This window comes from Notechis scutatus, chromosome Z (assembly GCF_049901735.1).
Source record: "Notechis scutatus isolate UNSWTSFEM ecotype Mainland chromosome Z, rNotScu1.2, whole genome shotgun sequence".
NCBI classification, from domain to species: Eukaryota; Metazoa; Chordata; class Lepidosauria; order Squamata; family Elapidae; genus Notechis; species Notechis scutatus.
Window position 1 is genome coordinate 12,568,261 of NC_142025.1, and position 27,474 is coordinate 12,595,734.

Genomic DNA, 27,474 nt, shown 5'->3' on the forward strand with positions numbered 1-27,474 from the left:
ACTGTTGTTTTCTCTCTGGCTTGCTATGAGAACAAATTATAATCTTCACATTCTGTTGAGTTTCCAGCAAAATCTGACTTTGTATCTTTTCCTTTTGGAAGGGGTGAAGATAACTCCCTCCCTCCCTCTCTCAGAATGTGTCTATCTATGTCTGTGTGTGCATATGTGAAAATGTTTACCCTGTGTTGAAGATCGTCTTTGGCTTGCTGCATCAAACTGGTTGTGTTTGGTAGTCACCTGGAAACCAACTCTTACTACCAACTCCAATGGAGATTTCTCCGAACCCATCTTTTTTTCAGGAAGGATATTAGATCCCCTGTCTTTTTTTCCTCTGGCAAGATAATGTGCCTCAAGGATACTTGTTCTTATTAGCTTTTCTAAATCCAAGAAAACACCAGCTTCTAGGAGAAAATAGTTTAAAGGGGTTTCTCAGCAGTAATACAGTCAGTTGGTAGAAGACCAGCCATTGCTGCCATCTAAAGCAGGGAGCTCAAACCTTGGCAACTTTAAGCTGGAGGACTTCAACACCCAGAATTCCCCAGCCAGCAAAGCCCACCAGGCTTAAAATTGTCAAGGTTGGAGACCCCTGATCTAAACAGTCCTCCCCATAGGTCTGGTGAAGGATTATCGCAATTTCTCTCTGTAACCTCTCTGTAACCTCCCAAGTTGTATTCTTTTTTCTGGAGACTTTGGATATCAGTTCCTATAATTTATTTATTTTTACTTAACGTATCAAACTTCTTAACTGGCGATCTCCCCCATAAGGGGGCTCTGGACGGTGATTATTAGTAGCATGATATTTGGCTACGATATTTGGGAATTGTGATTATAATTCTAGGCAAAAATGCAACACATAAATAAGAATTGGATCCAAGTATTGCTTTAAACCTCTGATTCTGTGTTTACTATTTTAATTCTGAAGGCAGCTGAGGAAACCAACGTTGGTACAGTGGACTGGAGTTACGGATTTAAAACATACTTAGGATCAGATGTGCCAAGGACATGCTTGTTTGTTTTCAAATATTCTTCTTTTAAGGAAAAGAAGAGTCCTGGGGATACATCAGATCAGGACTGAGGGCCAACATCCTTTTGAAAAGGAAAGAGAAAGCTTCATATGGCCTTCCTGGTGTCACACCAAAGGTCTGGGCAGAAATTTGCCTAAATATTTAAGAGGCAAAGCCTCATGTGCTACCAAAATACCCCTAAGAAATAAGAAGCAATTTTTTGTTTTCTCCAGGCTAAAAACAAAACAAAATTTCTTAGAACATGGTTCAGAAATCACCACAGGTCCCAAAACAATTGACAGTCCACCATGCTTGTTTGCGGTCTGATAAGGAAAGAATTGTATATAAATGGCTTGAAAGCTTTTGAAGAAATTAGCTACCAGGAGCTGATTATGAATAATAATAGAATCAAATGATTTCTCTTGTTAAAATAAGTATTCTCCTTAAAAAAATCAGAATTTATTTTATTGGAACATGTAAAGGTTTCTACCAGTTTTTAGATAATAGCTGCTGCTACAGAAAGCCTTGCTAGAAAATAGGCCTCCAAAATCTTGTCTTCGGCAGTTAGTGAGAGCATTTTTGTAATGCATGGAAGTGCTGGTTATTAAGATTATCTGCTTCAGCAATTGAGATTTTTTTTGAGGTGGGGTAGGGCTTTGGGCTTTAATATGAAATCAGAATGCTGGATTTTTTCAGCTTTTCCTTCACAGAACCAGGTGGAACTTGTGGTTCAACACCAATTCTGTCCTTAATCCAATTTAATAATAAAATCTACCTGGTTTGCAAGGTTTATTAGTGAAATAATGCTGCTTTAATTTTCATAGCTTGCCTAAATTCATGAATGAATTATGAGAATGCTTATCTTTGCTAACCATTGGGGTTTGACTCATTAAACCAGGATCTTTCCACAATGTATAACTGAATGTAACATTTAATTCCAGTCTTCAAAGAAACCCTTAAATTGGAACAGCTTTATGTGGGAAAAAAAATCCCAGTACAAAAACTGATAATGTACCTCAGTGCATCCAAATTTCCCCTGAGGATAAGTTGCCTTAACTGTCATTTAAGATTTTACATGCTAGCTTTAAATCAGCTACTTCATTTAAATAAAAAAGCTCTGATTTCCCATAAAATGAAAATGCAGGTGCTTCATATATCCTTCTAGCATTTTGATTTATTATTGACTATATACTCCTTCAAAGAGAAGATTCTTTCAGAAGGCATTTCTGGTCAAGCTCCATACATTTGTGACACTTTTTATTAATTTCATTCTATCCATAGTCATACAATTTGGAGAGATGAAAATGGGTAAATGTGATGATGATCTATTTCTGGAAAAAAAGGGTAGGGTGGGATAGAGTTCATTTTCAGTACCTACCTGTCATATCTATCTATCTATCTATCTATCTATCTATCTATCTATCTATCTATCTATCTATCTATCTATCTATCTATCTATCACCTACCTATCATCTATCCCTACCCCTACCTATCTATCTAATCTATCTATCTACCTGTCAGCCATCTGTCTGTCTACCCACCTACCTATCTAGATATCTATCTCTGTCTATCTCTCTATATATCATCTCTATTGTCTCTTTTATGTGCATGAGAAAAAATCCTCCAAATGCATTAACTGGACACAGATGTTTAGAATTCTTATACTGTATTTATAGAGCATATACTTGAAAGTGAACAAGGATACCAGTGAGATTCATATACTACAAAACTGACTGAATTTCAAGCTCCTTGGTGCAAAATATAGGATCAAGGCCATCACCCTTTAAACAAAAAGCTTCACCCCAAAGCAAAATCCTATAATTCTAAAGCCGATAGCTCTTGAGATTCCTAAAGTCTCAATGAAGTGTTATCGTAACTCTAAATTCATTCTAGGAATTCCTTGTGTAGGACTTCTCATACTAAGCAACACACATAAAGAAATCCTATATTACATTATAATTCTAAAGCTATTACTAAACACAAAGCCTCAACCTAAATCAAAGGATTATGCAGGAAACTTAACTGTATTTGTAAGTTTACTCATAATGTCAAAATACAGTATTAAGCAAGGTTTAATATGCTGTAGTATAATTCAAAGATTAGCACTAAGCATAAACTATTATCCTAAAATGAATTAAATCACATTAAAATTTAACTTTAATGCCATCAAACAACCACCACCACCTAGGTCCTTGGAAAGGATTCGATAGGTGGATAAAATGCCAAATCCAGTCTAAATATCTGGCTGACTATGTAGCGAATCTTATTATTTAACTTGTCTTCTGCCAAACTCCCGAAGACTCTGGCAGCCCAAAACAACAACTACAACAACAGCAGCAAAAATGTAATACAATCAATAAAAATGATAAATGTGATGAACAACAGCAGAATGTGGGCTCTTCCATCCAAAGATGTGCACAAAACTTTGCAACCTCAAAGATCAGTAATCCAAGGGATTACAATACTATAAATCAGATGTGTTTTTCAGAATACAAAGAAAGCTCTGCACTGTGGATATTATTTGAGCTTTATGAATCCTATCTTTCTTTCTCATTACAAGCATCAGTTTCTTCATTTAGGAACTGCTACATTAAATCTACATGCAGACAGTTTCACAATCCCTTTGCTAGAGAAGCACCTGTGAATATTTTGTAAATGATAATGCCAAATTGTGACTGAGTGGGCCATTATTCTTCAGCTTCTGGAACATGAAGAATTGCTTTAGGAAGACCCCTACCAGTGGTGGGATTCAATTTTTTTTTACTACCGGTTCTGTGGGTGTGGCTTGGTAGGCATGGTAGGGGAAAGATACTGTAAAATCTCCAGTTATGGGTGGTATTTGCCGGTTCTCCGAACTACTCAAAATTTCTACTACCGGTTCTCCAGAAATGATCAGAACCTGCTGAATAGCACCTCTGACCCCTACCCAATTCCTTAGACAACAGCCAGCAAGGAAACAAGGAATCTCATTATCTATTATCTATGTGCTACACATGGAACAGAATTTCTACTTTTGAGTATGGAGTTTTATTTTTGAAGGCAAAGTTCTGGAATGCATCAAGACTAATATAAATGCCTGGCACGAGTGCATTTTCAGTCCCTATTAAAGGTCTCCATGCATACCCTTGTGGCAAAAAGATGGGAGCATTGTGGAAAATTCAGAAGTCCTGAACACAACACTTAAGAGGAGGAACCATACTTATTGCAACAATTGTTGGATGCCTGTTTTAAAAGACAGAGGGAACTGAACAAAGGGAAAACATTTTTTTTTACAGATTTTTATTTATTTATTTTTATTTATTTGATTTGTCAATTGTTTACAAGATAATAAGTACAAGTGTATACATAATTGTGAATATATGAAATGGGTACATATAAGAAAAATAAAAGAATAAGAGAAAACAATAGGACAGGGACGGTAGGCACGTTGGTGCGCTTATGCACGCCCCCTACAGACCTCTTAGGAAAGGGGTGAGGTCAATAGTAGACAGTCTAAGGTTAAAGTTTTTGGGGTTTGGGGAAGAGACTACAGAGTCGGGTAGAGTATTCCAGACATTGACCACTCTATTGCTGAAGTCGTATTTCCTGCAATCAAGTTTGGTGCGGTTTACTTTGAGTTTGTATCTGTTGTGTGCTCTTGTGTTGTTATGGTTAAAGCTGAAGTATTCATTGACAGGTAGGACATTGCAATGTATGATTTTATATACCATGTTTAAGTCGGACCGAAGACGGCGTAATTCGAGGTTTTCTAGTTTTAGAATTTCGAGTCTGGTGGCGTAAGGTATTCTATAATGGGTAGAAGAGTGGAGAACTCTTCTTGTGAAATACTTCTGGACTTTCTCAATTGTGTTAATATCACATACGTGATAAGGATTCCAGACTGATGAACTGTATTCGAGTATTGGTCTAGCAAATGTTTTGTATGCTCTGGTTAGTAGTGAGATATTACCAGAGAAAAAGCAACGTAGGATTAGGTTAACAACTCTTAATGCCTTTTTGGCTATGTAGTTGCAGTGAGCTCTAGCACTTAGATCATTAGAGGTGAGTATTCCCAGGTCCTTTACAGAGCTTGGGTCATCAACAAGATCTTGACTATTCAGTTTGTATTTTATTTTCTGATTTTTTTACCAATATGTAAGACAGAGCATTTATTTGTTGAGATTTGGAGTTGCCATATGTTAGACCATTCAGATACATAGTCTAGATCTTTTTGAAGGGTAGTAGTATTGTCTGTGGTATTGAACAGCTTTACATCATCAGCGAAGAGAACGCAATTGCTCTTGATATGATCACAAAGGTCGTTTATGTAGATTATGAAGAGAGTTGGTCCTAGAACACTGCCTTGGGGAACACCACTATTGACAGGTACTGGATTTGATAGGGCGTTCCCAATTTTGACCATTTGTTGTCTGTTTGACAGGAATGCTTCTATCCAGTTATTCAGTTGTCCAGAGATACCATAAGATTTTATTTTTAGGAGTAGTTTGTCGTGTACCACTGAATCAAAGGCTTTGCAGAAGTCTATGTAGATTGCGTCTATTGCTTTGCCCTGGTCGAGTTGAGTAGTCCATATGTTTTTGCAGTGTAAGAGTTGCAGATTACAGGATAGTTTTTTTCTGAAACCAAATTGTTTATTGGAGAGTAGGTTGTTTGTCTCTAAATGGAGGATGATGGATTGGTTAATAATTGATTCCATGACTTTACAGGTGACGCAGCATAAGGAGATTGGTCTGTAATTTTCAACTAGGCTTGGATCTCCCTTTTTGAAGATGGGAATGACTGTGGCTTGTAACCATAGGTTGGGCAAGGAGCTGGTTCTGAAAGATCTTTCAAAGATTATGCTTAGAGGTTTGGCTATGGCAGCGGATAGTTTTCTTAAGAAGTAGGCACATATTCCATCCGGCCCAATAGATAGAGATGGTTTTAGGTTGCGTAGTGCTTTTTCAACGTTGTCTCACTGTAAAATCGATATGTATTAGATCATTATTGTTGTCTGTGGTACGGCTAGGAAACATTGGGCATGATCCATTACTGTTTACAAACACTGAGCCGAAGAATGTGTTAAAGATGTTGGCTTTAATGATGTCGTCGCTGCAGTCTTTACCATCAGGTCCTATCAAGGGAGGGATGGACCTTGAGTCTTTTAGTTTGTTGTTTACAAAATTGTAAAAAGCACGGGTGGAATTGGTGCTTAGAAGGTTTTCCTCTTGTTTAATGTGGTAATTGGTGCATTCGGTCTTTATCTGGTGGCATAAATTTTTATATCGGTTTTTGAAATTAGCAACGTGACCAGATTTGTTTTTCCACCAGAGTGATCTCTTTTGGATTGAAGTTTCCTTATTGATATGGGTAATCTGCTTTTTTTTTTTTTTTTTGGAGTTGTTGTTGGAACATATAGTTTGATGACTCTTTGACTTCAAGTAAAAATATGTTGTAATGATCTTCAACAGTATTGCATCCAGTGAATAGAGATTGCCAATCGAGGGATGAGAGATCGTTATCTATAAGATCATAATTGCCTTTTTTGAAGTTACAACTAGGGATGACATCGTTGTGGTGATTTTTGCGTGGACGTATGTTGAGGCAAAAGTCAATCATATTGTGATCACTACTGGAAAGGGTTCTTTGGTTTGTATTCGGTAAATTAAATTCAAACTATTGCAGAAGATGAGATCGAGGCAGTTGTTCAGTCTAGTGTTGTTGGTTACTAGTTGTTCAAGACCTAGATTTGTAATAGCATTGAAGAAGGTTGTGTGTATGATTTCAGTTGTACAATTATTTAGGGTCCAGTCAATATGAGGTAGATTGAAATCTCCAAGAAAGATAAAAGGGTATGGGCAGGATGTAGCCCATGTTAGTAGTGTATTTAGCTTGTTTATATGTTCGATGTCATAATCAGGTGCTCTGTAACATAGTAAGAATCGAATTGTGATATTTAAGGATAGTTCACAGATGATGGTTTCAGGAAGGGCAAGCTCCTGGGTAACTTGGATATTTTTAGATGTAAGGATTTTTTATAGAATATAGCAACACCACCTCCTCGACGATTTTCACGATCTGATCGGTAAACATGATAGCCTCTTACTGTGGTAATGGAGTCGGGAGAGATGCATTGAGCCATGTTTCACAGACAAATATAATGTCGAAGTTAGCCATATTTAAGAGGATGAGAAATTCAGGTATTTTATTCACGAGGCTTCTTGCATTGAGTAGTTTGCATTTAAGTCCGGCAGCAGTTGGGATTGAGGTAGTTGGGGGCGTGCGTGCCTAGTCTTGGGTGATGGTGGGTGGTGGGTAGTTTTGGGTGATGGTGGGTGGTGGTAGGTGGTTGAGGTAGGGTAGTGGTTGAGGGTAAAAGTTGGGTATTGGGTTGCGTGTCTTACTTTGATGCAGTCAGCATGGTAGTCAATGTACAGGTCCTTCTCTCCATTGTCTAGACGGGTTTTGAGTTCGCTGCGGAGTGCACGGGAGCGGGCACGTTGCTGTATGGTTAAGTCAGGGCGGCAGCGGAGGTTTTTGTGGTTGGTGTTGGTTTTGGCGAGTGAGTTTATAGTGTAAATGAGTTTACGTTTGCTTGATTCATTTTTGCAAATGATCCTGCACAAGCGTGGGGCCACAGAGCCGTCTCTATTTTTAAGCTCTCGGTCAATGCGGAAATGTCAATTATTTCATCGCCGGAGATGGTTGATGCTTGGTAATCTCTGATGATGTTTCGGACAGTTGTGATGTCATCATTGACAATGCTGTCTTCTAGTCCAAATAAGATGGCGTTTGGACGTTTCCGCTCACGTTCAACAGCTTCTCTGATGAGGATTGGGATGTCAATATTTGTCTGGGTTGCGCTTTATTTGCGGATTGGGTTTTGGATTGGATTGTGGTTGTTGGGTGGAGATGTGGTTTGTGGCTATTTGATGTTCAGGTTTTTGTGTTGTGTCTTTTTTTTCAAGGTTGGTTATTCTTTCTTTTACGGCGTCCAGGGATGCTAATATGGTGTTGAGGGATGTTTTAATGGTTTCGATGGTTGAGGATGTTTCAATGGTTTCAATGTTTGGGGATGTTTTGATGGTTTCGGCGGTATCATCTCTTTTAGACAGATCTAGTTTGGATATGCATAATTTGCAGAGATATGGAAACTCATTGGATGATTCTAGGTATCGAATCATTTGCTCAGGTAATCCCAAGCAGTCATGGTGGGTGTATTTTTTTACACAGAGAACATTTGATGGAGTATTTATTATCTATTAGATTTTTGTAGCATTTAAGGCATGTGCAGGAGTCTTGAGGTACATTGGTGCAGGAGTCTTGTAGTTCATTGGTGGGGATTGTCTTCTCATTGAGTTGTGGTTTGAGGTAGGACTTTCTTTTTGGCATGGTAATATTGGTAAAATAGTACGTTGATTGAATTAATTAAATGAACAATTTAGGGTAATCTATATAGTCAATATTACATCAAACAATATCAAACAATCTATTGTAGTAATTTCTCAAATCAGATAGTATTTCTAAGCAACAATCAGCCTGGTCAATTAATTACTCTAATCACTAGTCAATTATTTACATTAATCATTACTCACACTGTTCATTTAAATCCACTAAATCAAAGATTTTGCTATTCAATTAAATTGCATGGATTTTGGTCTTTTAAACTAGTCTGTAATCATACTATTTGTACTAAACACTCTAAACACACTAATCAGTTAAAAAACAATAAATCAATTAAACCATTAATAAAATATTTTATAGAAATTGATAATCTAATCGTTGGTATATGTGATGAGGTAGAAAAGTTGTAAGTTTTGAGGTGATGAGGTAGTATTAGGAGTCTTCTTTGTCTGAGGGGCTCGTCCTAGTTAAAATGGCGTACCCCCTCTACTCTTATTTAAGGGCTTTTAGATCGTGAGGAAGGGATTACTGTCCTCGGAGCTCTTCAATTTCTTCAAGGGATGGAGAACGTGGCTACCGAATCGCCCTTTCTCTAGATTCACACGGGACTTAGAACCAGAAGGAAACCTCTCCGGAGCGACCCACAACAGGAGACCGAATTGGGAGAGAAAGTTGGAGCGCTCTCACCCAGCGATCTTCCCGGCCGGGCGCTCTTGGGCTTTCTTCCTTCTCTCGCCAGTCCCCGGGAGCTCACGGCGAGTTGCAGCGGCGGACACAAGAGTCGGAGACGGCAGCTTTAGTGAGGACCGGAGCGAAGCGGCAGCAGCGGCAGCGGCAGCAGCGTAGCGGCGCCTCCTCCGTCTTTTCCTTCCTCGCTGCCCGCCGCCTCCTCAAGTTTTTCGGCAGATCGCCGATCTCCTTACCCGACAAAGGAAAGCGGCGGTCACAAGAGTCGAAGACGGGCGGCTTAAGCGGGACCGAGCGAGCGCGCGGCGGCGGCAGCGGTATCGGGGTCTCCTCCGTCTTTTTCTTGTCCGTCGTTTTCCAGCAGATCTCTCGATCTCCTTACCCGACAAAGGAAGGTTGCTCAGAACGGGATTCCTGGACCCTGGCAGGATCTTCTTATTCCAGATCGGCTGGCTGCCTTTGTCCGAGTCCTTACGCTGCTACTTGTGGATCTCGAGGACCTAATCTGTGAATTTTGTTACTTTGTTACTTCTATTCCTGTATCTATGTATTTTGTTACTTTTGTAACTTATATTCCTGTTGATACTGGTGCTTTTCTCTCCTACGGGCTCACAGCGGCGTGACTATGCAGCTGCCTTGGTCGCCATCTTGCTAGATGGTTGAGGGGGTCTAGAACAACTCACCACAGCCAGCTCACCATGGCCAACTTGCCACAGCCAACTTGCCATGGCCAACTCACCACAGAACAATTGGCCACAACCCAATCACCACAAGACAACTTGCTACAGGACAAAAGTTAGATGTTATCAAAGAAATGGTGGAATAGAATAATTAAAGAAAGGATGCAAAGGAGGGATAAATGAAATGTGAATGACAAAAATTAAAATATTTTTAAATTATTTCAAAAAAATAAATAAAATTGTTGAATTGTCCTGCAGTGAGTGAGTTGTATTGGGGTGAGTAGGCTGTGGCGAGTTGGCCATGGTGAGCTGTCTGCAGTGAGTTGACCATGGAGAATTGGCAAATTCAGGAGGACAGCACATCTGGGAAAGGAGATGGAAAATACTATTATTTTCACATTGTTCCTCTGCCTACTTAACAAATAATCTGTTTTAGCACTTCAACCCCATCATTCTATTTACACAGTTGTATCTTGGAGTCTGGCTCTGGGATATCCCTTTTATATGAGAACAGCAACTCACAATTTCTTGAATAGCTGGTAACACTTCTCTCTGAAATGGATCATATTATATTCACATATAAATAGCCAGTGTTTTTGTGTATCTAACATACACCAGAGTTTCAGGATGTAGTTTTAATTTTCCTAGTGTTAAATGCCAGGGATATAAAACTTCAGTTTTACTTCTATAAAACTTAGAATCAACATCCGAAGTAAGTACCAATATTGCAGATGCATATGATCTTAAGGTATGATATTTACAGAATTTTCCTAAGGTACCTAAGTGTAAAACAAATATCCCATATTACTTGTGATGAATTCTGCATTTATCGAAACCATGTTTTGTTTCACACCACAGTTTTCTTGCTGATTAATTGATAGTTTCATAAAGAACAAAGACAGGAACCACTAAGAAACTCTCTATATTGAAGGCACTTCAAATTAGCTTGGTGATGTACAAATATTATCCATTTGACTTTTCTGATTCAAAAGAAATGCACCTAAAATAAATGATTTTGTTTCTGCTTTCAAAATGGATTTGGTAGAATGTATGCGTGGGGGTGTTTTCTTCTTGTTGCAAACTGTTGGCTCATCCACTTTCCCAATTTTCCCATAGAACCTTTAGCTGATAATTTAAATCAGGCAACTTTAAGACTTGTGGACTTCAACTCCCAAAATTCCCTAGCCAAAATGGCCAGCTGAGGAAGTCTGGTAGTTGAAGTCCACAAGTCTTAAAGTTGCCAAGTTTGGAGATGCCTGATTTAAATTACCAGAGAGCTATTTCCTTTGCACTTTTCAGCTTTCATTTTAGCCTTCCTTTTTATGGCAACTGCTAAGATTTCTTACAAATTACCAAATCAATGTTCAAAGGCTGAATGAAGAACAAGGAGGGGGCTGATTCTGTACATCAGTGTTTCTGGACAGCTTTAAGATGTGTGGACTTCAACTGCCAGGATTCCTCAGGTGACAAGGATTTCTGAGAGTTGAAGTCTACACATCTTAAAGTTGCCAGTGTTGAGAGAAAATGTTATACAGTATTGTTTTTGGATTTGTAACAAGAGCGAACACTCCTGTGTCTGAATTTTGAGACTGGTAGCAGTAAAGACAAACACCAGTCCCTTTTAGACAGTTTACAAGTGTGGAGAATGAAAATAAACTCTAGCATTCTTTCTGATTGCTTTAAAGAATGCATGCCTAGGCCATTTTTAGATGAAAAAGGCCCAAGCCTGCATTATTTAAAGCAACCAGAAAGGGTGCCAGAATTTATTACAGAGTGATCAGGGACAATTGGGAAGGAGGGTAATATTTTATTGTCTTAAAAACTGTGGCATTGAGGGGAGGGGATTTTGTTTTTCCAGGGCTGCAAACAGACTCCTTAAATCCTTTCTTTGCAGACTTCAAAACCTCTATGGTAGCAACTGTTTTAGGAGGAGATAAATTAAATTAAATGTAAATAGGTTTCATATAATTTAAGAAACAAAATAAAACCATTAATCTGTTCCAAACACAAAAAAAGGAATAGATAGTCCTCCATTTATGACAACAACTTGCTAAACTGGACAGCTGTTAAATGAATCATACCCAGTTTTATGACTTTATTTTTTGCCAGTTCTTCCCCTGCCTTCCACCCGTTTTGCATCATTATCAGCCTTACCGAAGTTTTCCCTAGAAGTAATGAAGCTTCTCTCTGTTTATAAAAGGATATTTTTTGAGGAATCCATTTTAAAAGTTTACTCTGTTTATTACATTACTGATTTTCCATCTTTCGGGATATCCTATATAACCTAAGTCCATATTCAATTCAGAATTAGGAGCCTGTTAATTGTTTTCTATCTTATGTAATATTTTTTTTATTTTACTTTTTAACTCTTGTTAAAATAGATTTCCCTCTCATTCCTTTTCCTTTCAAAATTTGTCATGTTTCCCCTAGTTTAAGCCATCATGGATAAAATAAGTAATGCTTTGTTATGTACTTAGTTTTCAGTTTATCATCTTACAGAAATAAAAAGATGTATAATGTGAGAGCATAGCTAATGTTTAATACATACTCAGTTGAACTGGTAATCAGACTTCATGGGAGAAAAGGCTAAAAACGATTTCAAAGGTGATAAAGAGACAAAACAGCTGACCCATGGGTAACTATGGGTCAGTAATATTTCTTTCCAATATCTTGAGGTTTATTGCCACATCTAAAAAATATTATCTTAGAACCCATCATCTGAGATATATTCCTTGGAAAGTACTTTGAGAGAATTAGCAGATCACACAGGTTCTACTCACCTTCAAAAATTCTTACCTAAAATTTCCACATGAACGTTCAGTTTCACTTTAACATTTGATTTAGTTTGTGCTTAATTTTTTTTACAAGTGTTGCACAGGATCTTTTTGCCCACAGCAGAGAATAACATATTTTTTTAAAAAACCCAAAACAAGCCTTCACAGAAAAACTGAATTGTTAACCCAAGTATTAAAAAGAGCAATGGAAAGAACACTCTCTGTCTGTGATGGTATTGTAACTCCCTACCAAAAGGTACCAAAATTTCTTTTTATTTCTCAAAGCATTTTGAAGGATCTCTCCTTCCTTCCTTCCTTCCTTCCTTCCTTCCTTCCTTCCTTCCTTCCTTCCTTCCTTCCTTCCTCCTCTCTTTCTCTTTCTCTTTCTCTTTCTCTTTCTCTTTCTTTCATACCTGATCCTCAAAATGAAGCCTTTCTCCCTTACAGGACAACCTACCTTTTCTGAGGTACCTTAGGAAAATTGTTATAGACAACCTTGCTGTGTTCAAAGTTTTTTTCCCCCCCTGTAGTCTCTCATGGAAGTTCTCACAAGATTGCTTGATGTCATTTCCTTCTTCCATCTAGCAAGAAATGAACAAACCAGCCCATAGAGAAAAATATATATAATAATGTCCCAGTACTGAACTTTGTCCTCAAGCATATGTTGGGAATTTTCTTCATTCCCTGAAGAGATCCAGCATTTTTTCTCTGCCTGCAGAAAGGGTGGAGAATTTTGAAAACCCATTTCTACCTAGTTCTAGAGGAAACAGATACTAGACTACAGATGTAGAATAGTTCCATTCTGGGGAGAATCCATTCTGCTATGTTAGTATAAACACAGTTTTTGATATAGTTTTTGATGTAGAACATTTTTTTTTTGTTATAGGAAGTTAGATATGTTGAAGGGCAGGGTAAAAAGGTCCCAACACAAAGCTCAGAGTTTACAACCAGTCAATCATTCTGTGACCGATAACATTTTGATGGACTCACCCAAAGGTATATTCACTTTATATTAAGTGTATGAGCCCAAATGCCATCTTGTGACAACAAGCAAGTCAAACCAAATCATTCTTTTCAGATGTTCTGACTGTGCTCCTGCCAAAAATGTTTTGGAGCTGGTCTCTTCACAATATACTTTCCCCAAATCCTCAGAAAACACATGCTGTTTTCACTTTTAGGTATCATAAATTGGTTGTTGCTGTTGCTGTCACATTCTTCATTCCTCCAAGTATGAAATACACATCATTTCCAAATGCAGCAGACATTGCCAAAGGTAAGCTACCGTTTCCAAGAATAACAGATTGTAATTTTTTTGGCCAGCCAAATGGGTACAATTAGTAAAGGAGAGCTTGCATTTGGCAACCAATTCAGTAAAATGGTAACTTGCATACACGGGAATCATTTCATCAGTATATAGTCACTTCAAGGTCATTTATGTAAGAATATGCAGAAAGACTGAGAAAATTATATTTATGATATTAGAAGAGAGACTATGACTATCTTCTGTTTTTCCTTCCCTGAAAGCAGTACAGATGATCAATCAAAACATCAGCTATTAATAACAAATCTCATTGCCAATATAGGACCTCACTGTCAAAACTAGCAATCAAAACGTCTCTGAAAAGTATGCCTGAATAATGTTATTAGGGCCTGTAAAACTATGAATGGGGTTATCTGAATGGCTCAAAGTACTACTAGATCTTCCATGAATAAATGCATGAATGAATGAATGAATGGCTTGCCTAACAGAGTAGGTCCCATCTCTTGTGACTACTAATTGAACTCTAATCAGAAGTGATTCTTGTAGGTACCAATTAGTACAGTAATCCTAAACTTAGGTCCACAATTTGCCCAAAATTTATTTTGCTAAGTAAGAAATTTATTAAGTGAGTTTTGCTCCATTGTACAACAACACGTTTATTAAATGAATCTGATTTCCCCATTGACTTTGCTTGTTAGAAATTTGCAAAACGGGATAACATGACTCCAGGACCCTGCAACTATCATAAATGTGAGTCAGTTGTCAAACATCTGAATGTAATCACATGGTTGTGGAGATGCTGCGATGGTCATTTCATCATAGTCCTTATCTGACTGAGCAAATTCTTGAGCAACTAATCTTGCTTTATGGGTAATGGTCCCGTCCACACCAGTCTTTATCTTATACACCCATTTGCAACCTATTGCACGCTCACCTAGTGGTAACTTTACATCCTCATACACCTCTAAATCCTGTAACTTCAAGTGGTCATTAAATGGATTTTTGTAAATTGAGGACCACTTAGATTTTAAAACATAGTAGGCATTAGTCTTGACCAACTTATGTTTTGCTAAAACAAATAATTTCCTACTGTAAATATATGTTAGCCTACTATAAGTTCACCAGTTCTGATTCTGAAACTTGTGTGGGGCTACCAAGAACAAACAGTTAGTGAAAACTAAGCTGGACAGGGCTATATTTTGAAGGCACCCACGGATCCTTCACAAGAAGCCTACAAGGATACCTTATTATTTGCTTGACTACTGGAAGCATAAAAAGGAGACTTCATGGGCTATAAATCATAACTAGGACAATCCTGCTATAGGGAAACTCCCTTGAGATAATTGCCTGCTGAACATAAGGAGCTAATAAATAATTCTTTCTCATACTTACCTTGAATTCCAAAGCTTCCTAGACAGTGAAACTTAGGGACAGGAATATTAATCATATTAATCAAAGAACAGAGCACTTTTTATGTTGCCAAGATAAAATTATAATCTATCCTGTGAGACACACACACACCATATATGGTATTGCACTCCCAACTGAAGAGATGAAATATTATTTGAAGCTACATTGTGCCATAATGACCTCATAAAAAGCAATGAATCATTTTAGAAGGAAACAGCACAATTTCAGCAAGGTGGTCAAAGAGAAAATGAAATCTGAAAAGAAAGAAAAACTGATACAAAGTACATTTGTTGAACCCAATGAATTTGCTTTCAATTAAATATGGCTTGGATTGAAAAAAAAGAAAGTATAACCGCATTTTGCAACAGTTTTAGATTGATGGGTAATTTTTTGCAATTTTCAATCTCTACCTTTAGATGAATTTTAAGCAATGTAAAATAAGACCTTTTTGATTGTAGCATTTTTATTTAAACCATATCTTGTATCCTTGTATACATTTTACAATGACCTGGTTTTATCTTTTTTTTCCCTAAGGAAAACATCAAACACTAATAGCAATAGCACCTAGATTTATATCCTGCTTCACAGTGCTTTACAGCCCACTCTAAGCGGTTTACAAAGTCCGCCTATTGCCCAAACAATTTGGTTTCTCATTTTATTGACCTCGGAAAGACGTAAGGCTCAGTCAATCTTCAGCTGGTGAGAATCGAACTGCTGATCTTCAGTCAGCTGGCAGTCAGCAGAAGTAGCCTGCAGTACTGCATTCTAACCACTGCACCACTACAGCTCTTATACAATTGCACAAAGCTACCAATGTTTAAAATAGCAGCTTAAGGCAATCCTGAAATTCACAATTTCATAAGCCTTCTCTATTGTGGCATCTACCTTGTGGAACCATACTACCCAAAGTTAGATTATCTCCACCCTCTTTAATATTTGAGAAGTCTCTCAGGATCTGATTATGTCATCAGGCCTGGAGAGTCCATAGAACCAGACACATGTTCAGATGGCTCCGCTACTGAGATGGATACACACAGTCTCTTCATGCCTGGGTTTGCATATTTTAATTTGAGTAAAATGTAATTTTTAACATTGATTTTTCTATATTTAAACAATTGTTTTTATATGTGGGTTTATATATATTTTAATATGTTGTATTGGATTGTTGTGCACTGCCCAGAGTTGCCTTTGATGAGATGGGGAGTGCATAGAAATCTGATGACTGAATAATAAATAACAAGCATCTAAATACAGTGGGCTATATAATGGAACTATGATGTGAATTGCTCATAGATCATGTCAACAAGATTACAACTTGCAATGTAAATTTAAAAAAACCCACCACTACACAGAACTGAATATAAAATTCTATGTAGAAATCGAAGAACTAAGCATTAGTACATCATAATCCTTAAAGGCCAACAATTAATTTTTGAATACTTTCTCATACAAGCTACATGATCTCTTTGATCTTACACTGATTCATTTTGCTAAATTTGCATAGTTGGAATCATATTGCAGTTCAACCGAGCCTTGGTGGGATTTCTGTTCCATTCTTCTTGGCACAATTATCCTCCCTACATTCAGGATTATTATTTTTTATGTGATAAGATTTTTTACAAAATGCTGAAGGTAACCTGAGGACAATTAAAGGCAAACTACAGGTGTTCCCTGATTTACGACCATTCATTTAACAATCATTTGAAGTTACAATGGCATTGAAAAAAAGTGTCTTATAACCAGTCCTCACACATATGACTGTTGTAGCATCCCCATATTCATGTGATCAAAATTTGGGTGCTTGGCACCAGCGTGTATTTACAAGATAATGTGACCATCATTTTTGATTTTCCCAGTTGGCTTCCAACAAGTAAAATCAAAGGGAGAAGCTAGAGTTGCTTATCACGTGCATGATTCACTTAACAACTGCAGTGATTTAATTAACAAAAATGTCCCAAAGGTGCTTTTTCAAGAGGCTTTTTCAATTGGACTTTCTGGTTTTTCTTTGAAGACAAGAACCCACTTGAAAAAAACGCCTTTGGGACAACCATGACCTGGATGACTGAGAATCTCCATAGACACTTAACAACCATGGAACAAAAGGTAAAAAAAATCAGTTATGAGTCACTTAACAATAATCTTGTTTAGCAAGGGGAGTTCTAATCACAATTATGGTCATAGAGAATAGTTCAGTCGCAACAGTTGAGATTTCTAAAGCAAATATTCAGAAAAATTAAGTTTGTCCCTGGGTTATTATTAGGGCAAAAACTCTGAAACACAGAAGTGATCCTTTACAAGGATCTTTCACAGATCCTTTTCAAATGCAACTTATAATAGAGTGTGAAAGAAATATCTCTGGCTGGTTTTAGTAAACTGGCAGGCTAATATAGGTAGATCTTTGGAATTTAAAGGGCACTTTAGAACTGATTTATCTATTTATATGATAAAAGAGGATTGGAACAGTCCTTCTACCAATATCCCCTGTTCAAATGCTGTTTCAGTTTTTGATAATCTACCTTCTTTTAGACATTCTGCTTTTCATTTGATTCTACCTGTAAAAGTGTCCCTCTGTATCTTTTATACCAATCTTAAGGAAGCCGCTGATACATGTTCACAGTCAATTTATTAGATTTCATTTTTTTAAAATGATCCTGAAATAGTCGTTTCCTGTTGTGACACTCCCATTGAAAAAAATGGTCATAGGGTCGTTCAATAAAAGAGGAGGAAAAATAGTAACAACAATCCCATGACGTTAAAAAAATGTGCACGTAAATAGTTAGTTAAACTAACCTTGAAGAGATAGTCTGTACTATTTCTTCACTGGATCTTTATTTATCTTAAATAAAAAACTCAGGTGGATAATGAAGATTTAGAATTTCTGATTTGAAGTGGAATGTTTCTTGTCATTTGTCATATTATCATCATGTCCTCCACCCCGCCCCCCCTCCCAGTGGGTGGGTGTGCTACATTCTATATGCTCAAACGAATGTTTCCAAATGAATGGACTTCAACTCCCAGAACTGCCTAGAAAGCATGGAGGTGGCTGACAATTCTTGAAGCCCAACTATTTGGAATTTACTGAGATATGGAAACATGTTCTAGTTCAATGCTGTCTATATCAGGCTTCCCTAAAACTCCCGAACATCTTGGACTACAACTCTCAAAATTCCCAGCTGTTTCAGCCATGTTGTCTGTCAATTCCAGTGCAAGACATTGAGAAGGCTATAGGTTGACTGTTCGGTACATACTTGGCGGTGGCTCTCCAATCAATTATAAAGGGTTATAGCCTTCAAATCTTGTTTGTAGTCTTCCTAGAGACATCTCTCTGGTTTCTATAGAAACAAGATGCAGTATCTTGATCATAGCCAGCAGAGCTGCTCTGGTTTTCTTTTTTTAAATGAACCAGAGGTAATCATGAGTGGGCTGAGGTTGAGAGGTCATGTGTAACAGCATCATTTGGAGTAAGGAAGGCTGCTTCCCACTGATTTTCTTTTTAAAACAGCAATATTCCCTTTTTGAAAAATAATAATAAAAGGATTAGAACTTATTTTAGCCATGGAATTACCGTATCACCATCATCATCACCACCATCATCAGTTGTGGCAGTAAAATCAGAACCAGATATGACATTCCAATGCCCACTTGATTCAGTTCGTGCAAAGAACAGATACAATGGCACTTTTGAATTTATACTGAGGTGAAAGTACTTTAAGGAAATTATTTCTGCCTGTTGAATACATTTTTAATCAATGCTAACTGATTGTTAAAGAGGCTGCGCAATCAGTAGTTCTTTGTTGTTATTGTTCAAAGCCATTTCTACAGTACTTTATTGATATACCCATAATATTAACCATCCATAACATGTCATGCAGTTGCCATCTATTTCTGAAGAAATCCTTTTAAACCCTCTACAGCCCCTGATTACATTGAATAACAAAAATGCTTGAAACCCTGTGAATACACATACAGAGATTTTGATTATATCTCTAAGAGGATGGTTAAGAACTTGTCTTTAAAAATCACTTCAGTTATTTATTCGTACTGAAGATCATCTTAAAAACAAATGAAAAGTTACACAAACAATATGCTGTCTAACTTGGAATCAGAAGAAAGTTACATTTGAAAAGATAACATGTGACATATCACCCATATTATAAAGCTGATACATGTAGATTAGTTATCATAATTTCACAAACAAATTTGTTTCATACTTTTTTGTGGGTATCCAAAGTATACTATGTGTTGTTGTAGTGTGACTGATTACTTCTAAACATTCCAATCTCTTTATGTAAAGATCAATTCATTTTCAGATGCTTCATTGAATAGAATATGAAGAAGTCTTCACAATGGATCAAATAGATCCCCAAAGTTTGAGGATTGCATAGTGTCATGAGCTGGTGACTCAACTTATTTGTTTACCTTAAAGAATATGCGGCAAAGATTGTAGTGTCTGATAAATAATAGCGACACACTGAAATCTGATGTGACTCACATTGGGAAGCTAGTCTTACTGCTGAAGTTGAGAACTAGTCTCCTTGCAGGAAAATCAAGATATCTGGAAATTATACTTCAACAACAACTAGAATATGACAACTTCCTTGTTCCTGCATTGTTAGGCCAACTGAAATTCTCAAAAATCACCTAATCTCTACTGAATTGAAAGTTATATCAGTTGCATGGATGACCATTTGCAATCCTGCAACAACCGCAACCAGATGCTCCTTCCAACAAGCTATCTTGGCGATGCTCAGATAATAGTTTCCCTTGGTTCTTAATCTTTAACAAATTACAAAAATTTATACGTAATCCTTGATTTACAACCATGATTAGGATTAAAATTTCCATTGCTAAGGAAAATGATTGATAAGTGTGTCATGACTGATATTACAATCTTTTTGCCACAGTTGTTGAACAAATTACCACAGTTGTTAAATGAATCAAGCAGTCGTTAAGTAAATCCAGTTTCCCTCATTGACTTTGCTTCTGAGAAACCAGCTGGGAAGGTCACAACTGGCAATCACATGACCCTGGGATGCTGAAACCATCGTAAGTAAGTAAATGCCAGTTTCCAAGTGTCTGAATTTTGATCATGTGAATGCTGCAATAATAAGTCTTTTTTTTCATTCCTGTTATAACTCTGAATGAACAGCTAAATGAACAGTCGTAAGTTAAAGACTATCTGTATAGCAAGGGAGCTTCACCAATTTTTGAGCACTCAAAGTATCCAATATAGCACTCCTAAAAGTCTGAGAGTAAAACACAAACAAAATTAACAACTGGGTTGTTTCAATTATGTATATATACTGCATTTTGCTTAGAATGGTCCGTCCCCGTTTTTCTCTTTTTGTGTTCAGTTATATGCACGCACATATATTTCAATCCCCCCACAGCTTGTCAAGTTAAAAGAATGAAATAATAAAGTCATCAAAAGCTTTCCCTGTCTTATTCTGAGCTTTCCTGCTTATTTTGGCACAGAAATACTGACCTGCAACTCAGGTGTTTATTTGCAGTCTTACCCTTATAAATTTCACTAAATTAAATAGGATTTACTCCTAGTGCTGCAATTTATAAGCACAATTTTAGAGGAAACCATACTGAAGACAGTACAATAGGGCTTATTTACTTAACCTACCACTAACACTTAATTGAGGCTACAAGAGATGGTATTCAGAGAGATTTACCAAAAAGGTCGCCTTACATCAATTAAAATCTCCCAGAGCAGTCTGAGCAATGAGGCCAAAACTCTTAATTTTGTTTCTTTTTAGAAAGCATAGAAATTGAGTTTTTAAAAATTATTATATGCTTTCCAAAAGGCTAGGTGGGAAAAAAGACCAAAACATTGAAAAATTCTGAAACAATGAGACTGATCAAGCTTTTTAAAGACCTTTAACCCTCTCCTTGTTTTATTACTGTTGGAGACATAGTGGGAACATCCATGGCCTCCTGTCCTTTGGGCCAAGGGAAGTCAGCTAAGTCATTAGCTTACTCATCTCTTTGGCTTTTCTTCAAAGTACATATTAATTAAAGCAGTTGTGTAGCTTTTACATGGTTAGTTTGGTCTGTTGTGTCCAGGGGTGGACTTCAAACATTTTAGCAACGGGTTCTCTGCCTGGTTGCTGGGTAAGTGTGGTGTGTGTGTGGCCTAGTCAGCCTCCTGCACCATGGCGGGGTGGTGGTTTTTGCCTTCCCCGGGCTCCAGAGGCTCTCCCCAAGCCTCTGGGAGGGCAAAAACAGCCTCCCCGGGCTCTGGAGGCTCTCTGGAAGTTGGAAACGGGCCCATTTCTGGCCTTTCCAAACTTCCAGGAGACCTGTTTTTCACCCTCCCCGAGCCTCTGCGTGCGCCCTGCACTTACCTGCATCCAAAACAGGCCGCGTGGGGACTCCTGGGAGGGGAGGAGGGGAGTGGGCGGGGCCAACCAGGAGTGGGATTTGGGGGATCTCCGAACTGCACAGAATCTTAGCTAGGGGCTCCCCCGAACCCCTGCAATCCCCCAGCAGCCCAGCCCTGGTTGTGTCTCTGTATCATTGTGATTATTTTTTTTGCAAGCCCAATGAAGGCTCTGCTTCTGATCAGCCATAATCCTTTCTTACTCCTAACTTGTCTCGATATATCGAGAACCCCTGCACTCTCTTTTACAGTGTGACTTTCAAAGGAATGAAATAGGTTTCTGGGCCAGGGTGATCCAGAGTCAGCTGACAGATGCTTGTTTAGCAGATGGCCAAGAGAAAGACTGGCTCCTTATTAAGGAGCATCTGTTTCTCCATTTATTTTGCCAGATGTATTTTAAGCAGCACCTGGGAAGAATGTAATCATTTGATGTTACTCCAAAGCATGGCTGGGCCTAGCGTTTTCTGAATTTGAAAGTTTAATTTATCAGGGTTATGCATAATAATTGCTTGGGAAAGATCAGAAATTATTTCCTTCAAGTTATCTCTTGATATTTCGTTACCAGCGCTTTGATACTATACAAAACAGATGTCTGTTGTGGCTTCATTATGAATAATTGAGGAGGAAGAATTAAAAAGGAAAAAAAGGAGAAATCAACAAAAATTAATTGTTAAAAGCCATTATTGGGTTGGCTGAATGAGGATCTCTTATTGGCTCTCTGTGATCATTTCTATTTTCCCAAACCTGAACTGAGCCTGAACTTCTGACAGTGAAGGAAAAAGATAATGAAAGGAAGGAAGGAAGGAAGTCAGCCCAATGTCTTTTCACTTAACTATTGTTCGTGCATTTTAAAACCATTCCCCAATGTTGCATCTTATTTTAACTGTTAGTCACCTTGAGTGTCCTAGAATGGAAAGGAGAAATGGAAAATGGAAAGAAACATAAATAACTAATACACACACATACACACACACAAACACATGTTCCTTTTTTACCTTCTCAAAGCGCTTATGATTTCAGTGTAGGACAGTACTTTGTTATTTTCTTGCATTTTCATTACCCAACTAGCTAACATGTTCATAGCTAGCACTGATAATATTACCTATATGGGAAATGAAATGATTGCAAGAAAACAACCAAGCTCAGAGACCTCACAGTTCAAACCTGAGTACAAATATTCTCTTCTGTTATAATTTATTTCCTTTCCAGAATGGTTTTTCTAAACATTGCCTTAGTCTCATGGGACTGGCCACATGGAAAACAAGCCATATAGGTACTGAGCAGGGATAGGATGCCACCAGTTCTGCACAGCGCTATAGAACCGGTAGTTCTGAAGAGCAGCAGACACCGAACCGGTTCTGTGTTTGCTGCTGTTTGGCCCACCTGGGCTCTTAGCTGTCCTTTATTTCCTGCTTTTTCAACCTCAGCTGCTTTGCATGACACAGCTGAGGTTGAAAAAGCAGGGAAAAAGAAGCTTTTCAAATGCTGCGCACCTGCGCGCAGTGCTTTTCAGCTGTCCGGGCGGCACAGCTTAAGGTTTTATACATGGTGCACACACGCGTCAGGTGTGCATGTGCGCGAAGCCTGCATACGCACACAAAATGTAATAACCAAACCAGTAATAATGCCGGTTGAATCCCACCCCTGGTACTGAGCCATAAACAGTGGACAACTCTTCCATAAATTTAACGTACAACACTAAAATAAAGCTATGTAAATTTGAAAGGAATTATAAAATGATAAACATTTCAAAATGTCTTGTGTATCTATGAGATGGAATGAATTGATGAGATGACATAGCTTCTCAAGCACACACAGGAGTCTCTCCAAATGTTGTGACTTCTCCTCAGCATACCTTATCAATAGGCTGTGGAGAATTGAGTTCAGAAATATCTGAAGGAAAGCACATAGATCAGGGGTATCAAACTCATGTCATTGTCACACGATGTATTGGGACTATTTTCCCCTTCACTAAACTGGGTATAAGTGTGGTCAGCATGTAACACATCCGGCCTGCGGGCTGGGAGTTTGACAGTCCTGACATAGATGTTTTAGAGAACAGTAAAGTTACAGATTATAGCATGGGTCTCCAAATTTGGCAACTTTAAGACTTGTGGACTTCAACTCCCAGAATTCTCCAGACAGCATGGCTGGCAAAGGAATTCTGGAAGTTAAAGTTCACAAGTCCTAAAGTTGCCAAGTTTGGAGACTCCTGGATTATAACCAGCAATCTGTTAGGACACCTCAACTAACCAACTCCAAACTAATAAACGTTACTGAAAACAGATCCATCCCCTGCACCCATCAGTCCATCACATGGCCCAATCAAATCGACCTCCCAACTGGAGACTTTCCTCTAGACACTCCTCTCCAGGTGCAGGGTAACATGTCCTTGACTCTCTGAGAAAGAATGTTGTTGAGTCTAATCTTCTACCTCACTATGAAATCCCCCCTCCCAAATTCCCAGGCACTAAATGTGGTAGCCTGGAAGCTTCCAAATAAAATATGGCTTCCAAGGCTGACAGGCTTCCCCCTCCCCCCTCAGGAGAAAAATCATGTCCTGCAACTGAAGCTCAAATCAGATGTCAAGGCACATGGAGTCTCGTTAAATGAAGAATTGCTGCCAATGGAGAAGCTTGAGTATGCTGCACTTCTTAAAGAGAAGCAACCCTAGTGTTGTTCATTCAGAAATGTGTTTCCTTTCTTGTGAGAAACCTTGCAGAATGCCTTTGCTCTGCTCTCCTTTCATCACAGTGAGCTCTTACCCAGGAAGGGATGACAGCTTAGACTCCTCATCTTCCAAGACTAGTGGCAACTGTGTGCATGATTACCTGACAGAGTATCTTCTGTCTGAAGTTCCACAAGTAGTGATTCAGCCAGCAATTGGAACTGGCTTGTTGGTTTCTTTATCAGAGTCTGAACTGGCCATAGTAAGGCTTATAAGCTCCAATGGTTTCTATTTGGAATTTTACATCACTTGTCTTTGAACTGTTTTCAGAAACTATCAGAATACTATATGATAAAATACAACTTTTCCAATTCTTCTGAGCAGAGAAGAGCAACTAAGATGATTAGGAGACTGGAGGCTAAAACATATGAAGAACGGTTGCAGGAACTGGGTATGATGAAAAGAAAGTTTGATGAAAAGAAAGACTTGCAGTGTTCCAATATCTCAGGGGCTGCCACAAAGAAGAGGGAGTCAAGCTATTCTCCAAAGCACCTGAGGGCAGGACAAGAAGCAATGGGAAACTAATCAGGGTCAGAAGCAACTTAGAATTAAGGAGAATTTTCCTGACAGTTAGAACAATTAATCAGTGGAACAACTTGCCTCCAGAAGTTATGAATGCTTCAACACTGGAAGTTTTAAAGAAGAGATTGGATAGCCATTTGTCTGAAGTGGTGTAGGGTTTCCTGCCTAAGCAGGTTGAACTAGAAGGCCTAAAAGGTCCCTTCCACCTCTGTTATTCTATTCTATTCTATTCTATTCTATTCTATTCTATTCTATTCTATTCTATTCTATTCTATTCTATTCTATTCTATTCTGCCTTTTAGATTTATTGGAATGATAACTTCCAAAATTCTCAACTAGCATGGTCAATTGGATTCTCAGAATTGTTATCCTTAATATATCTGAAACATGTCCCAGAATTGATGAGAGTCAGGCAGTTTATAAAAATCAACCAATCAAATTATATGTTAGCCAATAAATCAGGGCAATATACAAAACAATGCTCTTAACAGAAACAACTACCAGAAACAATCATAATGAGGACCGGCCCAAATCACTTTGTAACTAGAAGCAGAGCCTCAAATTAAATCCCTCCAATTACACAAAAGGCAAATGAATTATTCTGGCACCTGAGAAAGAAATGCCTCTTCTCTGCAATAAAAATATAATAATATGCCAAATAACCTTGCTCCATTGTTAGAGGTTGTTGAGGGCAAGTTAGCATTTTTCCATGGGTGATGGTGGGAAAATGGATTGGGCAATCAGCTGTTGTCCTAGAAGGCAGCTTCTTGGACAACAGCTGTCCTAGAACCTGTTGAAGGCAGGAGGATGAGGATGAGGATGATCAACATCATCATCTCCAAATAGGGCATTTTATGGAAAGAGTATTATGGTTGATTTCAAACTTGCCAGTTCTAAAGTTACCATTAGAATCAAGGTGTCAAATGAAATGTAAACATAGAATTACCAAGCTGAAAAGGCCACAAATAGTCCTTCTGCCTAAAAAAATTAGGGACATGCTAGTCAATTTGTGGCTCCTACATAACCAATGTTTTCCTGCCTTTTTAATAGATGTATTTCCTCCAAATAGATAGATTTCCTCCAAATCAGCTTTCAGAAATAAAAGTGTCTAATGGTAGATCTGGCCTCACTTAACTCTGGTACTAGAGGGAAATGACACGGAAGCATCATAATTCACCCTTGCTTGTCCTCAGAAATCAGGCCTAATTAAACAAGATAGTCTAAACGGCAAATAAAGTACATCTGTGTTTTTTAGGGACAAAGTTCATTTGTAAAAGAACAAATGAATTCCCAGAGAGCATAAATTCAGTTCAGAATTATTATATTAATGTGTTCTTCTTGCATAATTAATAGATGGGATAACCTCAGATATACCATTACAGAGTGACCAAAGAGTTTAAATGCAATTTATTGAACTGGCACTTTATGAGCCAAAAGATCAGTGCTGTAATAATCGGGAGGGGGAAGGGAATAGATTTGGCTTTGTTTGGTGGCTCTCTCCTTCTCCAGCTGACACTTTGTGGGGGTCAATTAATTCACTGATTTGGTTAGGATGCCCTCTCTGCACTATGGAAAGGCTTGCTAACCAAGATTTCTTGTGTTTTTCCACATTTTCATCCTTTCCCTAGTAATGGAATGAACTAGACAAAACAAGTTCTGATGTCACCCTTTTCTCCTTGACTCCAACTTGGTTGGCTGCTATTTCAGAAACAGTACCTTTTGTCTGGCCAAGAACATCTGGGTTTCTCCCTGAGATACACCGGGCTGGAAGGAAATGCAGAAAAGGTCAGCTTAGGTGCTGTTTTTAAATCTACTCTGATCCCTTGTACGGAGAAAAAGGGTGAAATTCTTTTTGACAGGTTGCACAGTAAAAAGGTTAGGTGATAGAGCAGGTTCTTATGACGCAAAAGCCCTAGGCTGAAAGCTGCAGATTTGCCAAATTACTGGAGCTTATAACATGCTTGATAAACATCATTTCTAAAGGGTGCTTACCAGATGTCTGGCAAGGAGGAAGCAAGGTTTGATTTGCAAGAGTGTGTGTCATTATAAGTCTTTTTCTTTCTTTCTTTCTTTCTTTCTTTCTTTCTTTCTTTCTTTCTTTCTTTCTTTCTTTCTTTCTTTCTTTCTTTCTTTCTTTCTTTCTTCTTTCCTTCCTTCCATTTGTTTATCCTCTCTTCTTTATGTCTGATTGTCTCTCCTTTCCTCCCTCCCTCTTTTCCTCTCCACTTTCTGTCTGCCTTTGTCTCTCTCTCTCTCTCTTTATGTCTCTCCTTCCTTCCTTCCTTCCTTCCTTCCTTCCTTCCTTCCTTCCTTCCTTCCTTCCTTCCTTCCTTTTCTCTCTCCCCTCTCCCCCTTTCTATCCGTTTGGCTTTATGTCACTCCTTCCTTCCTTCCTTCCTTCCTTCCTTCCTTCCTTCCTTCCTTCCTTCCTTCCTTCCTTCCTTCCTTCCTTCCTTTTCTCTCTCCCTCTCTCCCCCTCCCTCTCTTTCTATCTGTTTGGCTTTATGTCACTCCTTCCTTCCTTCCTTCCTTCCTTCCTTCCTTCCTTCCTTCCTTCCTTCCTTCCTTCCTTCCTTCCTTCCTTCCTTCCATTTCTCTCTCCTTCTCTTCCTCTCCCTCTCTTTCTATCCATTTGGC

General features: G+C 38.2%; 1 protein-coding gene across 4 annotated transcripts in view; it reads right to left on the bottom strand.

The window, feature by feature from the left end:
* The window catches only part of ADARB2 (adenosine deaminase RNA specific B2 (inactive)), a 504,709-nt gene that overhangs the window by 196,192 nt on the left and 281,043 nt on the right, over positions 1–27,474 (bottom strand). For 3 of the 4 annotated variants that reach the window (XM_087946316.1, XM_087946314.1, XM_087946313.1), the window contains exon 3: positions 26,554–26,601. The exons of the other annotated variant lie outside the window; for it this stretch is intronic. In XM_087946316.1, coding sequence (XP_087802442.1) covers positions 26,554–26,601 — 48 coding nt within the window. The remainder of the gene's footprint in view (positions 1–26,553; positions 26,602–27,474) is intronic. 4 annotated transcript variants of the gene reach the window in all.